The sequence below is a fragment of the Anoplopoma fimbria genome, chromosome 11 (genome assembly GCF_027596085.1).
Source record: "Anoplopoma fimbria isolate UVic2021 breed Golden Eagle Sablefish chromosome 11, Afim_UVic_2022, whole genome shotgun sequence".
Lineage (NCBI taxonomy): Eukaryota > Metazoa > Chordata > Actinopteri > Perciformes > Anoplopomatidae > Anoplopoma > Anoplopoma fimbria.
This window is the reverse complement of record NC_072459.1, coordinates 2,148,817-2,163,814: the sequence shown is the minus strand read 5'-3', so window position 1 is coordinate 2,163,814 and position 14,998 is coordinate 2,148,817. Positions and strand designations below refer to the sequence as shown.

At 41.9% G+C, this 14,998-nt stretch overlaps 1 protein-coding gene across 1 annotated transcript in view; it reads right to left on the bottom strand.

Annotated features, from left to right (window-relative positions):
* Positions 1–14,998, bottom strand: part of cacna1aa (calcium channel, voltage-dependent, P/Q type, alpha 1A subunit, a) — a 70,287-nt gene that overhangs the window by 29,795 nt on the left and 25,494 nt on the right. Inside the window, 20 exon segments of the mRNA XM_054607580.1 lie at positions 2,589–2,695; positions 2,852–2,911; positions 3,223–3,352; positions 3,606–3,741; positions 3,859–4,208; positions 4,410–5,041; positions 5,254–5,422; positions 6,250–6,300; positions 8,828–8,934; positions 9,061–9,128; positions 9,387–9,504; positions 9,926–9,998; positions 10,117–10,248; positions 10,343–10,455; positions 10,617–10,729; positions 11,261–11,467; positions 12,321–12,404; positions 12,528–12,572; positions 13,483–13,598; positions 13,770–13,873. Of these exon segments, the coding sequence (XP_054463555.1) occupies positions 2,589–2,695; positions 2,852–2,911; positions 3,223–3,352; positions 3,606–3,741; positions 3,859–4,208; positions 4,410–5,041; positions 5,254–5,422; positions 6,250–6,300; positions 8,828–8,934; positions 9,061–9,128; positions 9,387–9,504; positions 9,926–9,998; positions 10,117–10,248; positions 10,343–10,455; positions 10,617–10,729; positions 11,261–11,467; positions 12,321–12,404; positions 12,528–12,572; positions 13,483–13,598; positions 13,770–13,873 (2,915 nt within the window).

Genomic DNA, 14,998 nt, shown 5'->3' with positions numbered 1-14,998 from the left:
TGGTTGCTGTGCTGTTTTTGCATGATCATTTTGAATTATTCTTTTAATTTGAAACACTTGATATGTCATGATTTCATTGTACCACTGCATACATCTATTTATTAGTCCATAGTTAACATTTCCCCAGGAAGTATAGACTCAATCAGAGAGAGAGAAAATATAGACCCACGCATAAATATGTAACAGACAGAGGTTAGACAACAAAGCGTTAAGGATAGAAGCACACAGATATATTCACAAAACACAGAAACGCATACACAACTAGAAATTAGGGGGAAGAGAGTTAACGAACACACACAAGTGATTCAGAGAGAAAGACTGGAGGAAAAGCCAGTCTTAGAGATGGGGCACCACCACTAGAACCCTGGAGCACCTGCCAAGTTCATATGTCTCTAAAAAAGACAAGCACCTTCTCATCTCCACGCTGGCCTGCAGCATTTTTTCTTTCTTAGGCTGAAAACACATAAAAATCTTCCAACTGTTCCGTATTCCACAAAAAGCTGCAAAACCATAACAAGGTGAGACCATGTTGATGGTTACTCAGAATATAAAGCTGATGTTTTTCACTGATGCTACAAAATCATCAATTCAAACTCAACCAGATAAGTGGCAGAGATGCTTGACGACGATAATAATTTACTGTACTCTTCCAAATCAAATCTATTACTCGTGTACACCAAATTGGCGTTTTACTAGTTACACCAATCAAACGATTTATTGAAGGGCTATTCAATTGAAATAGATTTGATTACACAGGTGTTCAAATACCTAATAGCATAAACAGGTTACTCCGTGTAATTCACTGTTACTGGGAAATGAAATGGATGGAGCAATCCCCCCATCCAAAGCCATCAACTTCAGTCCCCCAACACAAGAGGAGGTTTTATGCCATACGATATGAATGGCAAAGCACTCCGGTCTGACGTTTCCAAAAAAGACTGGATTCCCAGTCATGATAATTTACTGTAGCCATCAGCATTGAACTACAAGAAACATTCATTTTGTCTCTGTGGAAAAAAGCAGCAGTGTTTTCACATAATTTCACGCTATTTCTTTTCATTTTTAAACACAGCTCTTTGCTCACTTCAGTGGTCTAGCCTCTTAACTTAATACAAACTACTGCCGTTTGCCTGAAACATGTCGGGTATCATGCTCATAATCACAGAAAGCTTTGCTACGTTCCACCAATGTAGCCAAAGCATTAGCTAGCTTTGTTTTACCATGCAAAATAAATTAATATATTGATGTATAACCATGTCTCGCAATGTATTTCATAAATAAAATAGACATATCCAGTATGTAGGTCATATAGAGACATTAGTATTAAATTGAGACTGGTTAATGACCGATCAATAACTCCTTGGAGTAACTTTAACATTTACTGTCTTCAGCTCCGCATCACCAATGCATCCATAAGAGTCATTTACAAATGGTCACTTACTTGAACAGTGAACATGTGGCAGGATCCACGCAACTATAAAATCTTTTTTCTCTTTTCAGAAAGAAAAAGCAGTATCCAAGGGCCAGAGTATCCTGGTCCCCAAGTGAGGATGCTTCTTGTGTCTGCCACATCTACTATCATAACCCCACACCTTTTCCTACTCAGGTGTAACACACACACAAGACTGCAGAAAATAAACATTTGAGGGGTTTGTATGCACAGACATTGTTGTTTCCTGAAAATATAGACTGGATCTTTAAAAGTCATAAAATAGGATGAAGCACAACCTTAAATTTATGCAGATGACCCGTGAGTATTTGTGTCGGAGGTCAGCATTATCATTGTAAACTTATCATACTAAACGTCTCCAAACTACATCAATACAACATTACATTTAACGTTGACGGCAGTCCTTAAAGGTCTGCTTCCCCTCATATTCTCCCCACCGATGCCAAAGCATGACAGCAAATCTTTAAACCCACAATTCATGCTTTGTACCCTGCACAGTGCTCATAAACTAGGTCCTAACGTAACCCAGTTATGAAAATTGAACTGTATTATATCCTTGCAGTCATGCACATTAAGTAGGGTTTAAAGTACCTGCTTGGCCGTGGAGAAGGGTGCGAAGGTTTTTGAGAGCCAGCTCAGCGTGAACTGGCCAGGCTTCGCATAGGACTTTTAACTCTAGAACTCCCTGGGCACTAAAGGGTTACAGGTGCAAAGGGTGGTCCTCACCTCTCACAGGGGGGAAGGAGAGGTGGATAGCAAGGGATGCTGGGATATTCTTTTTTAACATGTTTGGGCGTATGGGGTTGGTGGAGGGGCTTAGAAATGACAGGACTATAGAGTTGAATGAGAGAGAAAAAGCAGAGAGAAAATGGCCAACTGGAGAGGATTGGCCATTTGTAAGCATAGGTAGGAAAAAAAAAAGTCTAGAAGAGGAAGGGAACAGGAGACAAGAGAATATAGAAATACTGAGAGACAGAGAGAAAACGTGAGAGAGCGTATGAAAGAAAGGACAGAAATCATGGATGGGTGAAGAGTTACAGGTGAGGCTGTACTCCAAGGTACCAGTGAGGCAGTAGAGAGGCAGGAGGGAAGGTGGAGCGAGGAGGGAAGAGAGGAGGACAGCAGGAGGGAGACTTACGTGAAGGCGAAGGCCACCAGAGCACCACTAACCACTATAAAGTCAAGGATGTTCCACAAGTCCCGGAAATAAGAGCCCTGGTGCAAGACGAGCCCCAGATCCACCATCTGAAGGAGCAGAAGAGAGCCTGATTATGAGATATGAACGCCTCGGTATGGAAGTGCAACTTGGGCTTGGAGCGCATTAAAAACTGTCTAATCCTCATTTGGGCTGCGGTTCTCCATACTTCTGGAGGAAGCTGTTGATTCCGCACATTGTCTTACCTTTATGAGCATCTCAAACGTGAATACTCCTGTGAAGACATAGTCGAAATAACGTAGAACCTGGACAAAGAGAAAGAGGGAATGATTTGTTGATGCTGGTGCAAAACATGATGACAGGCATTTTTTACATTGGGTTGTGATATATTTGTAAAATTGTATCTTAGTTGTCTTTATTTAATTTGTCCTCATTAATTGTATTTCAGTTTTATGTGACACTTTATTCATTTATTGATCCAGCTCCACACATGGCTGGAGTGACACTACAACGAAAAAAGCAGCCAGCATGTTACTAAAAGAATAAAAGCAACATTTATTGTAGTAACATGTATACACATAATATTTAATGCATGCATGTTTGTGCACTTTCTTACATTGTTGCGAGGGGACTCGGGCCAGACCGGGTCTTCAGCAGCGAGGGCAATACTGCTCATGGCAATGACCAGCAGGATGCACATCTCAAAATATCGCAGGGTGCAGATGTAGTGACACAACCGCCGAAACCTAGGAGAACACAAAGACAGATTTTTATTTTTATTTTGCATTAGTTCTGTGCAGACCATTATATATCTGTAAGTATAATGTATTTGCTTTGTACCTGTAAGTGTACTCTGCATGTGTTAGGGTGTGTGCACATGCAAGTGTTGTATCTGTGACTTAATGGTAGATTGATTTTCCATCGACAGAAGTTGGGTAAATACCTTGTGTATAGAGGAGGTAAGTGTGGGTGCATGATATTTGTAACAATCCAACTTACGGGTTGGTGGTGGAAAGGATGAACATGGAGCTGAAGGGCGGCATCGGTTTGGGTCCACCTTCACCTCCCTTCTCATCATCATCGTCGTCCTTATCCTCCTTTGCTGGCAAAGGCTCTGTGTTGGCATTCTTATTGACTTGATCAAAGAGGGAGAGGAAAAAAAGTGAGTATATGAAATGAAAATGCAAGTTTGTTATTTAAGGAAAATGTTAAAGAGGATATACAACACAGCACATAATCATTGGGCCCTTACCCTGCAGTATGGCATTGGTGGATGGGAAAATTGGCATGTCTAAAGCTGTGTAGTCAGGGTGGGGCAGCCTGATGACGCTGTTGGTGCGGTGATGGGCAATGCTGCCGTAGCTATCCAATGTGACCAAGCTCCCATGAGTGCTACTGTTAGCGAGATGGAGGGCAGATCCAAAGCCTGGGGCCACAATGTGGCTGGTGACTGGATAAGGGTGACCATCGCTGGGTGGGGTGGAGCCAGACACCAGTTTGGTATTCATGAGGTTGTCCATATCCTCACTGTACTGGCTGTCCTGCCTGGAGAGGCTCTTTTGAATGGGCCGTGTAGTAGAGAGGTTAGGGACACTGCACTCCCTAGAAATAGAGAGCAATAAGAAAAAAAGAAGGGAAAGGCAGAGATCATATCCAGAGACAGGTGTGACAGAAACACAGACACAAAAACTACTGAAAGTAGAAATAACCAGGATAAACTCTTTGAGTCAGAGGCCATCGGGAAACAATTTGCGAATATATAAAAATGTCATTGTTATAATTATCTACAGACAATGGACATACTTCCTTCTGTGCTGGCACATCCTCTTCCCCTCGCCCTCAGTTTGGTTGCCATGGCGACTTCTTCTCGGCCTCCTCTCGCTGCCATCCCCAGCTCCCTCCTGCTCTCCTCCTTCTCCACCTCCGTCAACCCCTTTGTTCTTATGTCTCCCTGTTTTTCCAGCTCCTCCCCCGCCATCCTCACCGTCCTCGGCATTTTTCCGATGTGATCTGGGCTTCCTGTGTTCTGACTGCCCGCCCCCTCGGCTGCCACTGCGGGTGTGGTGATGGCGCCTGGAAGGCCTCTCTTCCGAGCCCGGTCCAGGAATCACCGTAGCATCCAATCGGACATGAGAGCTGTGGTGGTGGTGCTCGCCTTTACGACTACGCCTGCTCTCGGTGGATTCGCCTCGATCCAAGGGAGGCCTGACTGGAGCCGAGCTTCCTCCGCCACCACCTCCTACTTGGCCACTTTGTTCGTGGAGGCGTGTTTGTCTGTGGAGCTCGTCAGCAGGATGGTGCTGGCTGAAGCAGAGGTCTGCATTGTTAGCGGTGGTCTTGTTGGTGTTGTTGTTGCGGTTCTCGTGGGGGTCAACCACCAACGGTCGGTCCAGGTGGGTCTTCATGTCCGGACGGACGTTACGTGAGAAGTTCACCTGAAAGGAGAGGAAAGGATAGAGAGACAGCACGGAGGCAGAAATTAAAGACACGGATATATTACGTTTTAATTCACAAGTCCTTTGAATCTACCATTAACAAATAATGACCTAGACATACAGATAAACAGAAGTCATCATCATCATCATTCCCGTCACTTGTGTACACTGATAGCACAAGTCTATTGGGCTTTGTTTGCCTTGTCCTTTACATTGTTTTGCTCCTCCCTCCCTGTCCTTGCCTTCCAGCGTTCGTCAGCGTCCAGCTCGTTATAGAGGGCCTCTCGGCTGGACACCAGCGTCTGCCTCCTCAGCTCCTTGGTGCGTTGTTCCCACACTGACTTGTTGATCCCCTTATTATTATTCTTCTGCTGCTCCTTACTGCAAAACCAAGCAGGGTGGACAGGGAGGAAGTAATGACAGAATTAAAGACCTGTTTAAAGACATGTACTGCTCTGAAAATATACACACAAAGACATGAGAATGATGTGAAAACTAACACCAAAGTATAAGTACATAAAATAGCCAGGACATAAAAACTCACTGGGGGCCACAGACATTTAAAGGGTAATTTGGCTGGACCTATAGAACGAGGCAGCTCAACAAAACGAAGTTCTGGGTTTTTACACAGTTTGCCAAAGGACCTGACAGGACAGCTCCACTTTGGTAAACCATGTGGAAATACAAAATAGAAGATAACCCTGAGACGTTGTCAGAATATGTTGTAATAATCTACAATTAACCTACACAAACTAAAGTAAAAACTGTTTAATAAACAGGCTTTATGCACCCCAAAATCCCCACCAAGCTAAATTGAAGACATGGTGATCAGAAGAATGATCAGAAGAACCTGTTATTGGTGACTGAGTCGTGTTTATATGTATTTGATAGAGAAAGTCCCAAAAGCTGTCAGTGACCACCTTTCTTACCCACCAAAACTTCTGCCAGTAAATAATTCCCTTTTCTCTCAAGGCCCAAAGTCAACCACAGTAAAGCAACAGCCGTACTGCGAGGAGCAGGCAACAGAAAATCTTAAAAATAAGCCAACACAAATAACAACTAAAGAAAGCCAGGTATGTATTTCAAAAGTTGTGGACAAAGGGGACATGGAAAGGAGGCTTTTCTAAAACAAAAAAAAGAAAGCAGGGAATGGTTGTAAGTCAATAAACAGAAAGGATTCAGAAATGAATAAACAAATAAATAAATACCAGTCCAGAAAGGGGTCGGTAGCGTTGTGACACTCACTGTGTACTTTGTTGCTGAGGAGGGAAACAGCTGGTGAGTGAGATGACACGAAAGAACAGAAGGAGGATTTCATTCCAAAATGGGCTACCCATCTATCATTTATAAAACAGCCAGCCTACCCAGACAAACGCTCGGTATTCAGATTAAATTACAACTAAAATAAGTAAAATATATTTCTGAAATGCAAAAAACAGAACAAATCCATTTTTTGCCTAAATATTGAGCATTTTGGAATGCAACCCTTCACACACAAACATACACAGGCAAAACACACACACACACACACACACACACACACACACACACACACACACACACACACACACACACACACACACACACACAGACATTCACACACACCCACTTCTGCAGTTTGTTTCAACTGTAAATCTGGAACAATCGTATTTATTTTACGCCGTCCTCCTTTCTTTAATCTTTAAAATTGCATCTCTCTTGCATCATTCACTTTTCCTGTCGTGTTCTGATCATTATTCGCTCCTTTCACCAGATCTCTCTAAACTCCTAGCATTGTCTCTGATGTTCCTATTTGTCTGCACAGTATCTTTAATGTTCAAATCTCTATCTAAATGTTTCTAACGTTGTTTTTCCCAGTTATTTCAAGACTGTTATCACAAGCTGCAGTGCATTAGCTACTGAAAACACAGTCGTGAAACTCCTTCAAATCTTTAACACTCAAAACGGTAAAGTGATTAAAAACTTGTTACTGTATTCCTGCAATCTGTTTAGATTAATGGTGCACTGTGCTGTCATTCTGAGAGTACTTGTTAGAGTTATGTAGCCTTACAACTATTTTCCAAGGGTTTTATGTAGCTGTCATGGCAGCCTCCACCCTGAATCTAACATAGAATATCTTCTTAAGAGATTCTTCATGCCCCACTGATGTCCCCAACTTTAAAATCCCTTCTTGGAAAAACAAAGATTTTCTCCACTGGAATTTCAATGTCTTTCCTTTTTTATATTTCATGAATGAGGGATTTGGATTCACACTGATACGGGAAATGGTATGCACTCTGCAGCCCTACATTGCTAGGACTGTGATACACACACACACACACACACATTTCAATGGTTAGCTAAAATATAGTTTAAGACTCAACTGTCGACTCTATTCTAGCCTCTTAGGTTTAAAAGAACAAAGAGATTTGAACAACCTCAGGAAGGTTCAGTTGGCTAATGTTGGTTTTCAAACTAATCCCACACACACACATTTGCGCTCTTACACACAGACACACACACACACACGCATATACATGTGCATAGTATTGACATAAAAATATTTAACCTCAGTAGGACTCCGAGGTAACATCCACTATTACACAGACACAGATGCTCACAGCACAGTGAGGTACGGTACACACAGTAACAAGAAACAGTGTGATTAAGGAGATGATGAACACGTCATCAGCATGTGTGTGTTTAACTCTTGGGCATATCTGCTTATTGCATCTGTGTGTGATAATATGTGTGTGACATAAAGTGGGCGGAGGCTGATGTATCAGAGCGCTAAAGGTCAGAACTGTGTGTACGTGTTTGCGTGTGGTATTTCTAAGCAGACGTGGGCTCCCCCGTTGGGCTTTTTTCACGACAGACCACAGAATGGTGTGGGTGTGTGTGTGTGTGTGTGTGTGTGTGTGTGTGTGTGTGTGTGTGTGTGTGTGTGTGTGTGTCTATGAGTGAGAGTGTGTGAACTTTACCAGGAGTGAAAGGAAAGACCCCTGTGTATACAGAGAAAAGAGATCAAAGACTCGGACTCTCCTGACCAGAGGAGGGCTGGCCCGGATCAATCCAACACTGGCTTGTGTGTGTGTGTGTGTGTGTGTGTGTGTGTGTGTGTGTGTGTGTGTGTGTGTGTGTGTGTGTGTGTGTGTGTGTGTGTGTGTGTGTGTGTTTGTGTGTGTGTGTTTAAGTATACACAAAATAGTGTGACAAAGAGAAATAAAAAGAAGAAAAGATAAGGAGAACTTGACAGAGAGAGGAAGTAGAAAGCGTTCATGCATGTATAAGTTTATCACTATGAGTGTAAGAAACTTCAAAATCCTCTATTCCAAGAAAATAAAAATACTTGTTATTGTTATGATGAAGAATGTTTGTTCAATTTCTACCTAAAAAAGTAAAAAGAATCGCTTTGGATGAGGGTTATTTGGTCAACTATTTGCAGCAGTGACAACACAAACCTTCTTTACAATTAAATGATATCAGGAGGGATTTAGACAGCAGCTATAAATGTCTGGTTCCAAATGTAAGCAACATAAAGAAGTGTGCTTTAGGTCGGTATTTTAATGTAATCGTTTGAAGTGGGCCACGTTCTAAAAGGCTCACTGAACATAACCTGTGATGAAGAAAGTTCTATGAGACAGAGGTTTATAAACATTTTCCTCATTCAAAAAGGTATCTGCGTTAGTGCAGTATAATGCCTCCAAAATGCTGAATCTTGCATAAGTGCTTGCTTTAAAAATGTTCCGGTGTCTTAAAATGGATACCAAAACGAGAGTGCGACGGTTGATAGCGACAGCAACTCACGCTGCAATGGAGAGGTTGGCAGCAGACAGCGGGCTGACTTCAGCCACCTCCTTGGCCTTCTGCAGGGCGATCTTCTGACTGGCAGCCTCCTCTTCCTCCTGTTCGTCCTGCAGAGAGACAGATTAGGAAGGAAGTGGAAAGCAAGAGATGAATTAGAGGAGCATAACTCTATTGATTCCCAGCATTCAGAAAATAAATGGTTATATATTAAATAAAATTAGACTGTAGTGTACCTTGGTCAGTTCCTGTGCGTTGGCTAGATTATCAACAGCGATGGCCAAGAACACATTCAGCAGAGTGTCTGAGCACAGAGTTAAAGGGAATCCAGCATGTAGGAGTTTGTTTGTGCATGGTTATGCATCATGAAATTTATGTGGATTACATAATGAGCTTTTTAAAGAAAAATGATAGAAAAGTGTAAATATCTGTGTAAATTTTCATGGATGTGTATTCAGTCTAAAGTCAGTGACTGAACATAAAGACATAAAAACATATACATATATTTATATACGTGTGAATGCTTTGTGTGGTTTTATGTATTTTCACGGTGAAGGGATACAGTTGCCAAAAAGTGTGAGGACAATGAAGAAGACAGAGAAGGCCATGCCCTTGTTGACTCCGCCCTGAGACTTGATGCCATCGTACATCACCATGTTCCAGTCCTCGCCAGTCAGGATCTGTCACAAACACACACACACACACACACACACACACACACACACACACACACACACACACACATGCCAGTAGTCAGACGAGGCCCATGTTCCCTCCAAGCACATGTCGCTATTTCATTTTATGATTATGCCTTAAACAAACACACACAATATGCATCCATCTAAAATGCTATAATCAAAACACACAGTCACGCTCAGACACATACACACCTTTAACACGTAGGGAAGCTTTAGCACAATTATGTTTTTGATTAATGACATTTAAGAATTAAAAAGTAGCATGCTACATTTTATCTCCCTTCCTCGTGTGTAAATCCTCTTTAGTCCTTAAACCGTTTTTGTCCTAATCCAACCCCCGTCTTCTCCTCCCACTCTGCTTCCCTCCTCCCCTCCACCAACACTCCCTCCTCCCTCTGCTCACCTGGAACACTGTCATTATTGCTGCGGGGAAGGTATCGAAGTTGGTTGGAGGAGTGCCATTTTCAAAATTAAACCTAGCAGGGGGAAAAAATCAAGAGTTGTGTGAGGGCCAAAACACAGAAACATCATATGAGTCGAACAAATGTTCTCAAGACAGAGAGAGAAGCCGAGGTAAAGGAAAACAGCACTGACTGTCCTCCGAAGAGCTGCATGCCCAGCAGGGCAAAGACAACTATGAAGAGGAAGAGCAGGAAGAGCAAGCTGATGATGGACTTCATGGAGTTCAGCAGAGAGACGACGAGGTTACGCAAAGATGCCCAGTACCTGGCAAAAACAAAAAGAACGTTTGTGTTAAATTGGAATAAATGTTATGTCTATTATTTGAAATAAAATATAAACTGTAATAAAGTTGACTCACTTGGTGACTTTGAAAATCCTCAATAACCTGAGAGCTCGTAGCACACTGATGCCAAATGATGTGCCCGGCTGGATGATGGACCACAGCACTTCAAATATACTACCACATATCACCTGATACAAATACAAATACAATAGGGTTATTCATCATAATGAGCTGTGCACACGTTGTGTTTGGTTATGATTTCACATGTGTGCAATTCCTCGTGACTTTGCGCGTATGTTTGTGTTTATTTGTATCTTTGCGTGGCGTCGACAAGAGTTGTTGGACTCACAATGCAGTCGAAGCAGTTGAAGGAGGAGTTGAGGTAGGCCTGCTTCCCCAGGCCATACATCTTCACCATCATCTCCGTCAAGAATATCCCCAGGAAGATTAATTCAGCAAAATCTACATGGAGGAAAGAAGACAAGAAGAGAGGATGAGGAGGATGAGGAGGAGTAATGGTATTGTTTTGTGATAAAAAGCATTTCAGATATAGAACTGTTTTGTATGATTGTCCATGCTACACCATTTAGATGAAGTAGCAATGGGTATATATACAATTTCTTTTTTATTTCAATGCATCTTCTTGTTTCCATATTTTGATCTTTTTTTAATAGGCTTATTTGCATTTTGTTGTCATTTCAATTATATTATTCCTATTTGCGTGCGTCTGTTTCTGTAAATATAATATAGGCCATTGTGTTTAAAAAAGAAAAAGCGAGAGAGAAAAAGCCTAAATCTGTGCTGGTGGAAGACATTGTGTGTTTGGATGTGCTTGTGTTAACTGGTTTGGTCAGCTCTTTCATGGATTTAGTCACATTTACTTAAGAATTTGCTCACCCACTCCCTTCCAGTAATCTGTGATGAGAGTATTTGTGCAGATAATCGGTGCATGCTTGCACAAAGTAAGCATGTATCCCCCTCCTTCCTACTCACATAGAAAATCTGACAGTGGGTCTGGCTGGTCATAGTGCACTACAGCCACACACAGAGTGTTCAGGCCCACCAAGCACAGCACGGTCCAGTAGAAGGCCTGGGACTTAACAACGTGTCGGATGAGGAAGCGTAGCCGTCGCTCCCGACGCTTGAAATCTGATCCTTCGAGCTTGGAGCTCTTCAAGCTGGCACGGGCAAACGGTGACCCTGAAAGGATAAACAAGGCAAATGGTTCAATGTTAGCTTAATGGGGAAGTGAAAACTGAACCATTAGCTTCTTGGAAAAGCTAAACTGTACTCAGAAACACAGTCAGAGGTACAATTAAGTACACAACAAAACAGAGTATGAGGGAAAAGAGTATAGGGAATAAACAGAGTGGGTATAATTTAGGAAAAACAGCTTCAACCTGGATTCACCTGGAAGAGCAGGTGAGTGTAACATCACTCCCCCGAAACTCTTTGAATAACTCTCACCCAAAATAATAACCTTTCTGCTTGTTGGAATATCCTCCTTTCTATACAGTATTCACTGTTGGTTAATATTGGCACATAATTCATTTCCAGAAGCATATGATCTGTGTTCTTTATAGCAGATTATGCTGTCTGTTGTGGTGCCCAAAATGACATGATATCCAGTACACAACATATACTACATAAAAGATTTAAAAAAAATGCAAAAATAGGGAGAGTTGCGTAGTATGGGTGGAGAAAGAGGGGTTGTAGGAGAGAAGTAGAAGGGAGAACAAAAAGGTGGAGAGATGGGGGGGTTGCGTAGAGAGGAAAAAGGAGAACACTAGGAGAGAAGTGCAGAGCAGCAGAGGAGAGGAGAGGAGAGGAGAGGGAAGGAGAGGAGAGGAGGGTCAGGTAATGCTGATATGCAAGATAAGATAGCATCTGTATGTACCTGTGGTTTGCCTTTGAGTGTGTGTGTGTTTGTGTGTGTGTGTGTGTGTGTGTGTGTGTGTGTGTGTGTGTGTGTGTGTGTGTGTGTGTGTGTGTGTGTGTGTGTGTGTGTGTGAGAGAGAGAGAGTGAGAGAGAGACATTGAGTATGTTTCTTACCCACTGCCAGATCTCCCTCCCCCTCCTCTGGGTTGAGGAGCTCAGCTTTGCTCTTATGGTTCTTTGTGGCTCTTCTACGGGAGCCTGTTATTAGAAAAAACATGTTGTGTTCATTCTCTAACACAACAGTACCGATATGTTCAATTTAATAATATCATTTTAAAAATCAGGCACTCACACCACAAAAAAAAATCAGTAAATTCATACCATCATAATCATTTTCATTGTCATCATCCGCCAAGATGACCTCTTCTGCAAAACACACATGAATTATTTTTTAATATGGCACATTTAATAAATCTTTGATGACAACAATATCTATCAATCTTTTGTTATCATCAATTACCATTTCCCCTTTTATTTGAAAGCTGGAAACAAAGTCTCTGGCCTGCACCTGTGATCGCCCCTCATCCCTCCCTCTTTTGTATTTTAGCCTCCTTGTTTTTATGTAGATTGTCTTTTCAAGAAGATCAAAAGGTCGGTGCTTTCTATCTGCCCCTTTATCTGCTCCTTCCAACATCCAACCCTCCATTCCTCTTATCGTGTCTATATCTTCCCTTCCCTCAGCAGATGGGTCAGAGTAAAAAGAAAAGAGAGATAAAGAGAACCACGGACAACAGCCGGCCTTCTCTGTCCGAGCATCAAACAAGAGTCTTTAATCCTTGCCACAGGAATGTAAATTAAATCAAGGATGCACTCTTATATTCAGCTATAAAAGGTATCGGCTATGACTCAAGTTTGTATTACACTGGGAAGAAAGTATACATTATAAACTTCCCTGATAATTTAAACTTGATTATTTATTGTTTGATTGTGCTTCAAACTACAGTACAAAACTACAAAGCTCAAATTTTATTCTTGCAAATAAAATACAATAAAATAGCTAATTATTACCCCAGTGTGGATAGGTCCTTGTTTCCTGCAGCTGCTTCACAGTAAAATCATCAAAACTCTTGTTCATAGGATTTGACTGTGAAGCAGCAGCAGAAAGTGATGAGTTTGCTTTAATAATGTCCTAATATCACATGCACCTGTCTCCATGTATCAAACTATCATAACAATGGAGTGATGATTGAAATCTTTTGGGTCGCGATATGTCTTTATGTTTGTATATTATGTTTTGTGTGTAAAATGAACCACACATGCAGTAGATTGTACATACCAGCTTTGCAGATCCACTCCAGATAACCGTTGAGTTCCCTTTCGATCTGCTGCTGTCTCCTGAGCTTCAGGAACTCACTTCTGTTCTCCACACGCTCTCTCTCTTTGGCAAACTCCCTGCAGACACACACACACACACACACACACACACACACACACACACACACATACACACACACACACACACACACACACACCACGTTCATTTAGATACTTTTAACGTAGCTACTTCGCATTTTTAGCGTGACATACATACAATAAAGAACGAACCCTCTCACACACACTTACCCTGACAATACACCCAGCACCAGGTTGAGCATGAAGAAGGAGCCAATGATGATGAGGGGGATGAAGTACATCCAGTTCCATGCACTCCCTGAGGCATCGTTGCTCTGGAAACACACATGCAGAAACATCAGACAAAAGTAATAAATGTTTTGCTCTGGGAAATTTTTCATAAGTCATAATGACCCAAGACATTAGACATTCTTGCGTCTCCAGAACACGTAGAATAAACCCGTAAAACAGGCACAGGTAGAACGGGTTCAGCTGCATCAATCAACTGCAATGGCATTTGTTTCGGTCTGTTTGTGCTGAAAGTGAAAGGTTTGTTGTCTGTGCACTAAAGAAATGACCGGTGTCATTTATTAAGCCTGCTTGTCAAATTAAGGTGCATTTATTTGCTTCAAGGCACTGCACACATGTTATGTGTCTTACTGTCAAATCAATAGTGTAATAATAAAAAAACATCTGAGTGAACAGGTTAGAAAATGGCCTTAAAGTCATCATTAAATGTCCAGACATTGTAGCTATTAAAACAAATCGAGGTCAATGCACTCAAAAAGTGCCGTCCACCGCTGTTGGAAATATAAACAACAGCAGGGCTGACATGATTTTCCTTTAAGTCATCTCAATAAGTAAATGCATATCTGCCACTCTATTTAGCTGCTCAGTGCAGCGTAAATAATGTATACCAAAGACTTCGGTCCCTCCCTCTCTGTCTCTTCCATCCTCCTGTCCAGACTCCCTCCATTTTCTTTAGTCACACCTTATTGTTTTCTCATTTTGCATTATTCTTTGGGACCCATTTCTCTTGATTTCCGTTCCTTATTTCATTCATTTTGATTTTTGTTCATTATTTCCTTCATTCCTACTGCTTTACCTTTCTCCTTCCTTTTTTTGTGCATTTTTTCCATCCCCCCTCACCTTACACTGATTCGTTATTTCAACCTTTCCCACCTACACCCCTTTTTCTATCTCCCACTTTGCTCTCTACCTCTCATAGCCTCCCTGTCTAACGTCCCCCTTTCTCCTCCTTCCCCCATCTTTGCCTCTTCCTGCATGTACGTCGGTATTGCTGCTGTGTACCCAATGAACCGCAGACCCTCTTTTCTACCATTAAACTTTTATCGCTCCCCTCCCAAGCAGCTGCAAGAATAACTTGGGCTGAACAGGCCTTTTTAAATATAGAGCAGCAACGGGAAGGAGGGACACAGGGAGAGAGAGACTCAGAGTGA